Source organism: Sinocyclocheilus rhinocerous, unplaced genomic scaffold (assembly GCF_001515625.1).
Source record: "Sinocyclocheilus rhinocerous isolate Xijiao unplaced genomic scaffold, SAMN03320098_v1.1 scaffold2834, whole genome shotgun sequence".
Classification (NCBI taxonomy): Eukaryota; Metazoa; Chordata; class Actinopteri; order Cypriniformes; family Cyprinidae; genus Sinocyclocheilus; species Sinocyclocheilus rhinocerous.
This window is the reverse complement of record NW_015662588.1, coordinates 234506-239758: the sequence shown is the minus strand read 5'-3', so window position 1 is coordinate 239758 and position 5253 is coordinate 234506. Positions and strand designations below refer to the sequence as shown.

At 40.9% G+C, this 5253-nt stretch overlaps 1 protein-coding gene across 1 annotated transcript in view; it reads left to right on the top strand.

The window, feature by feature from the left end:
- The window catches only part of LOC107728164 (Down syndrome cell adhesion molecule-like protein 1 homolog), a 138465-nt gene that overhangs the window by 124091 nt on the left and 9121 nt on the right, over positions 1–5253 (top strand). The window contains exons 21-27 of the mRNA XM_016538257.1: positions 873–1026; positions 2123–2240; positions 2421–2584; positions 2943–3041; positions 3742–3930; positions 4488–4775; positions 4996–5151. Coding sequence (XP_016393743.1) covers positions 873–1026; positions 2123–2240; positions 2421–2584; positions 2943–3041; positions 3742–3930; positions 4488–4775; positions 4996–5151 — 1168 coding nt within the window. The remainder of the gene's footprint in view (positions 1–872; positions 1027–2122; positions 2241–2420; positions 2585–2942; positions 3042–3741; positions 3931–4487; positions 4776–4995; positions 5152–5253) is intronic.

The following is a 5253-nucleotide window of genomic DNA, read 5'->3' as shown; positions in this document are numbered from 1 at the left end:
TCGGTATGACAGCTTCTTTACATGCATTTTGACTGCTCTCAGCACCCGTACCGTAAGTGCACAATTACACGCGCAAACCAAAAAAAAAGTGCGGCTGGCTTGACCGTGCATTTTCAAAGCGCGGCTGGCTTGACCGCAGTAGCTGAGGCGGGCTGGACTCCGCTTTGTCCACGGTGAAAGCCGATCCGGCGATGCACAGCGCGATGTTGATGTATTTCCTCAGTTACCAGCACGGATCAGCTCCAGGCATGACGAAGCGATATCGTCCTCTTTTGGAAGGTCAAACAAAGTAGTTTCGCTTTCACAACGAAACACACAGCGCCTTCACGACATGGCGGTGGTGGCAACAACAATACTACAGCGAGAATATAAGTTACGCCTTCTTTCTTTGCGTGAACGTTTGGGCGGCGTTATGCAAATCTTCTCACATCGTGACGTAGACATGTGGGGTGTGTTAGAACGAGCCGTTTTAGGTAGGCGTGGTTGACTCTTAACTTTTATAAAGAATATCTCTTTGGATTTGAAACTTTAGTCTTTGCAACTTTACAGATCTTCTTTATGCACCAAGAGCTTGTAACACTCCAAAGAGAAAGGAAAAATTGAAATCGCATCATATGACCTTTAAATTTCTAAAAGAGAAAACTAACTGTACAAGCTGACAATTTATACTAATACCCACCATAACAGCCCTTGTGGCAGTGCTGATAATGTGGCGTAATATTGTTTCATTATAATTTTTATTTGGACACATTTAGAATGGCAGCAATGCATAAAATCGAGCTTACATAGCTAGAAACATGTGTCCAAGCATTTGTTGTCTTTATCACCTGTAGGCACAGTTGTAACTTTATGTGTTTCTGCAATGATCCCAGGCACCCAGCGAATACGAAGCCAACCCTGAGCTGCTGATATACAGAATCACCCACCTGACCCGGGGTAAGCAGTATCTGATCTGGGCAGCCGCCGTTACCACTGCTGGTCGAGGAAACATCAGCGAGAAGGTGACTGTGGAGCCTGCTGGGAAAGGTGATTCTACCTAGAGTTTAATGGGATAATAAGTATCATTCATAGCTAAATGCCCCTTTTCATGAATGCTGGTGTCATATTTCGGCAATCAGCTCTGTACCTAAACATATGCACTAAAGAAGTCATATGATCTCAAAACAGGCAGTTTAACAGTTTCCACGCAGAAATTGATGTTTGAGGTTTCCTGTCTGTAATTTAGCTTTATTTACTTAGCAATCATGTAGAAATTGTGCAATTGCCTGATAAGGCAGATGACCTGAGTGAGAACTGGGTGTTACAGGTCATTCTCTGCCACTGATGCTCTCTTCTCTTCCTTTTCTTTGATTTTCTCCTGATGGATAGAGGTAAAGCCTGTCATTTATTATGTGGAGAGGAGTAAAAGCAACTAAATGAGAAAGAGATGGCAGACAATGACCCGGGCAATATGCCAGACAATGAAGGGGGCAGTTCAATCAATATTTATTGGGTCAGAAAACCAGGGAGAGAATCTATGAGTGTGTCCTTATTTAATAACTAATTCACAGCTAGTTTAAAGAGCAAGCATCTCTTGATAGCCGATTCTTTCATGTATGAACGATTTCCAATGTGATTGTGAAAAAAAAAAAAAAAAACTTTGTTTGAATTCACTAAATGTTCATTATATAACATGTAGACTTTAAACTGTAGAAAATATACTTCACACAGAACGTGTTTTTGTATTTAAAAATGCATGGAGCAGTGCAGTGGAATGGGGGGGTGAAGAGTCAAAAAAATTTTTTTTTTTTAAGTTTAACTTGAGTATCATGTTTTTAGAATGCAGTGTCATGCGTGAGACGCTGCAAAAGAGTTGAGCACAATGATCAAATATGTCTGTCTAATTTGGTGCTGATAGCTTTGTGGGCAGCGAGCCGACATATTGTGCCGTTGCGCTTCGGGCACCCATACTTGGAGACATTTCTTGATCCCGTCCCCCCCTCTCTCTCCCACTTTGCTTCCTGTCTATAGTCTGTCCTATTACAATAAAGGAAAAACTAAAAATAAATAAATATATAAATAAGATTTCCATCTAATATACATCAGTATATTAATATATGACTCTTTTGTTTGTGCTACTCAGCTCCTGCTAAAATCCTGTCTTTTGGAGGAACGGTGACCACTCCATGGATGAAGGAAGTCCGGTTGCCGTGCAGCTCAGTGGGAGAACCAACACCCACCATCAAATGGACCAAAGACAGGTCTAGGATCAGCTTTCGTCACTTTCCTGAGAACACTGTTTTCCCAATGAGTCTTTGAAATATAGACACAGGTTTAGATTTACAAACCCAAATACCTCCTTTTTACTCTTCTGACTCTTCTTAGACATTCACCTCTAATTTATTAAAAGATGAGAAGGTCAATATGTTTGATCCTCACAGTGAGGACACCGCCATCCCAGTCACTCAAGATGGTCACCGGAATATTCTTTCAAATGGTACCCTGGCGCTGCGCTCTGTGAAAGCCGAGGATTCTGGGTACTACACCTGCACGGCCACCAACACACTGGGGTTTGACACAATCATCGTAAACCTGCTGGTGCAAGGTAAGAAATAGTATACTTCCACAATGTCCTGAGACAACATGCCTATCAACCAGTCAGATTTTAAGGTTTGATTTTAGGGTTAGGGTGCTGTCACATGAAACTTGGCTAAATTTTATAGATTTTATATCTGTGTGGGGAAATATTTCGCTCTCAAGCTAAATTAATGATTCCACAGATTCCTATTGATGACTCTTGTCAACCACAAAAATGTGCCAAACAATAAATGTGACCATATAAGCTGGGGACAGAGATAGGATTATGTAAAGTAAGCAAGTAAACATTGATCCACAGAACACGTCCTACTAAAAGCATGGTGGCCAAAATGTGAAAAATTGACTGCTGGTGTTTGTCATTATAGTGCCTCCAGATCAACCACGTTTAACAGTTTCCACCACGTCCACGTCTTCAATCACTCTGGCTTGGATCCCTGGAGACAATGGAGGAAGTTCCATCAGAGGTACAAGAACCTGTCCTGTCTCTTTCCAGTCACCTCACACTTTTTATGTAGGGCTCCTCAAAGTACAAGTCTCTTTATCTCTCACCCTTTTTCATTTTCATTTTCATTTATCTGTCTTTAAAATTAGTTTTATTATGTTTTTTTTCTTCTTTTTACAATCTCTTTTTTTGTCTCTGTCTATCTGTCTTCCTCTCAGACTGTGTTTAATCTGTCACTGTGTCACATGTTACTGTCAAACTGCTTGCATCTCAGTAAAATAGGTAAAAAACAGAGATGTGGTGTTTATGTGTGGAAAGATGGGAGGAGAATAAGGAGCACACAAGGCTGTCAGTGGGTAAATCCTTTTGATGTGGCACCCTTTATTTTGCCATCTGCCAAAGCCAAAGTGAGACACCAAATCTGGGCCGCTCCTAATGATGGGCGACGCCATATTGTGCATCTATTTGCATAACTGTGCAGTCAGCATTTCTCTCTCTCTGGGTTACTAATGGGGGTTTACAGCAATGTGATCAGCCCTTCTTCTGAGATTGCTACTCTGTGATTAGTCTGTAAGGTCAATGCGCCATCTAGTGGTGATGTTCGGAAATCTCTGTTCTGAGTTAACTCCAACTTCATGAGTTTGATTCCCAGGAATCGCATGAACTAGAAGTATAATATATAATATAATAATAATATATTGCATATGTGTGTGCATATTCAGGTTTTGTGCTGCAGTATTCAGTAGATAACACTGAGGAGTGGAAGGATGTCTTCATTAGCTCTAGTGAACGTTCTTTCAAGTTGGACAACCTGCGCTGTGGTACCTGGTACAAAGTCAAACTTGCTGCAAAAAACAGTGTGGGAGCTGGTCGCATCAGCGAGATCATTGAGGCCAAGACTCACGGCAGAGGTGAGCGGTTCTAGCTAATTCCCTATATTCTACACTTTTTGTAGCTCTTGTAAAATGTGTATGTGTGTGTGTTCATACTGGAAGATCCACTTTTATATACACTACCATTAAAAAATGTGGGGGTCTGTAAATTTTTGTTTTTGAAAGACGTCTCTTATGCTCACCAAATAATTTATTTTAAAAAGTAATTGATGTAAATTTAATGCATTTCTCTGCTGGCAAAGCTGAATTTTCAGCAGCCATCACTCCAGTCTTCAGTGTAACATAATCCTTCAGAAATCATTCTAATAACTTCTGATCAATTGAATGTTTCCTTGCTGAATAATTTCTTATAAATAAATAAACACATAAAAACATTTGAACAGTAGTGAATATCCCAAAATTAAATGTAAATTTAATGTAAAATTCTAAGATACATTTAAATCAGTTGGGTGTTGTATGTGACATTTAGACATGTGAGTGAAAAGTAGATCTTTATAGATTATACGGTAATCTATTGCATCAATACATCACACATTAATGTATATTGTAAAATGTGGTCTTTTCTTGTTTTGCAGAGCCACAGTTCAATAAGGACCAGCCCCTTTTCACTCACATCAACTCCACCCATGCCCGACTTAACCTGCAGGGCTGGACGAGTGGCGGCTGCCCCATCACTGCAGTCCTGCTAGAGTTCCGCCCCAAAGGCACCTGGGCCTGGCAGAGCGTGCGCACCAACGCCTCAGCTGACATCTTCCTTGCCGAGTTGCGTGAGGCCACTTGGTATGAGCTAAAAATGAAGGCGTGCAACAGCGCTGGGTGTGGAAACCAGAGCTCCCAGTTTGCCACGCTGGATTATGACGGCAGTAAGTTTACAAACAGGAGAGTTTTATTTCCCAGTAATTCTGCCAGCATTAGTACAGATGTACAAATATATGTATTACAGAATGACACAAAAGAACATGTACAATTAGCAGCTAAATCAATTAATTAAGCTGTTTTTAGGCCTGAATTTTAGAGATAAGAGGCCTTGACGTGAGCTTTATCTCGATCTCTGTACTTATCTCGATTTCCTTTCCTCTGCAGGCACTATTCCGCCTATTAAGTCAGCAAGAGGGGAAGGGGATGATGTTAAAAAGCTTTTCTCTATCGGCTGCCCTGTCATCCTGGTCACGTTGGGCATGGCCCTACTCTTCATTATTCGCAAGAAACGCAAAGAAAAGAGACTCAAGAGACTTAGAGGTGAGAGAGAAATAGGCAGAAAATGTAGAGAAAGTTGTTTGAATAGAATTATATATATATATAGAGAGAGAGAGAGAGAGAGAGAGAGAGAGAGAGTTCTGG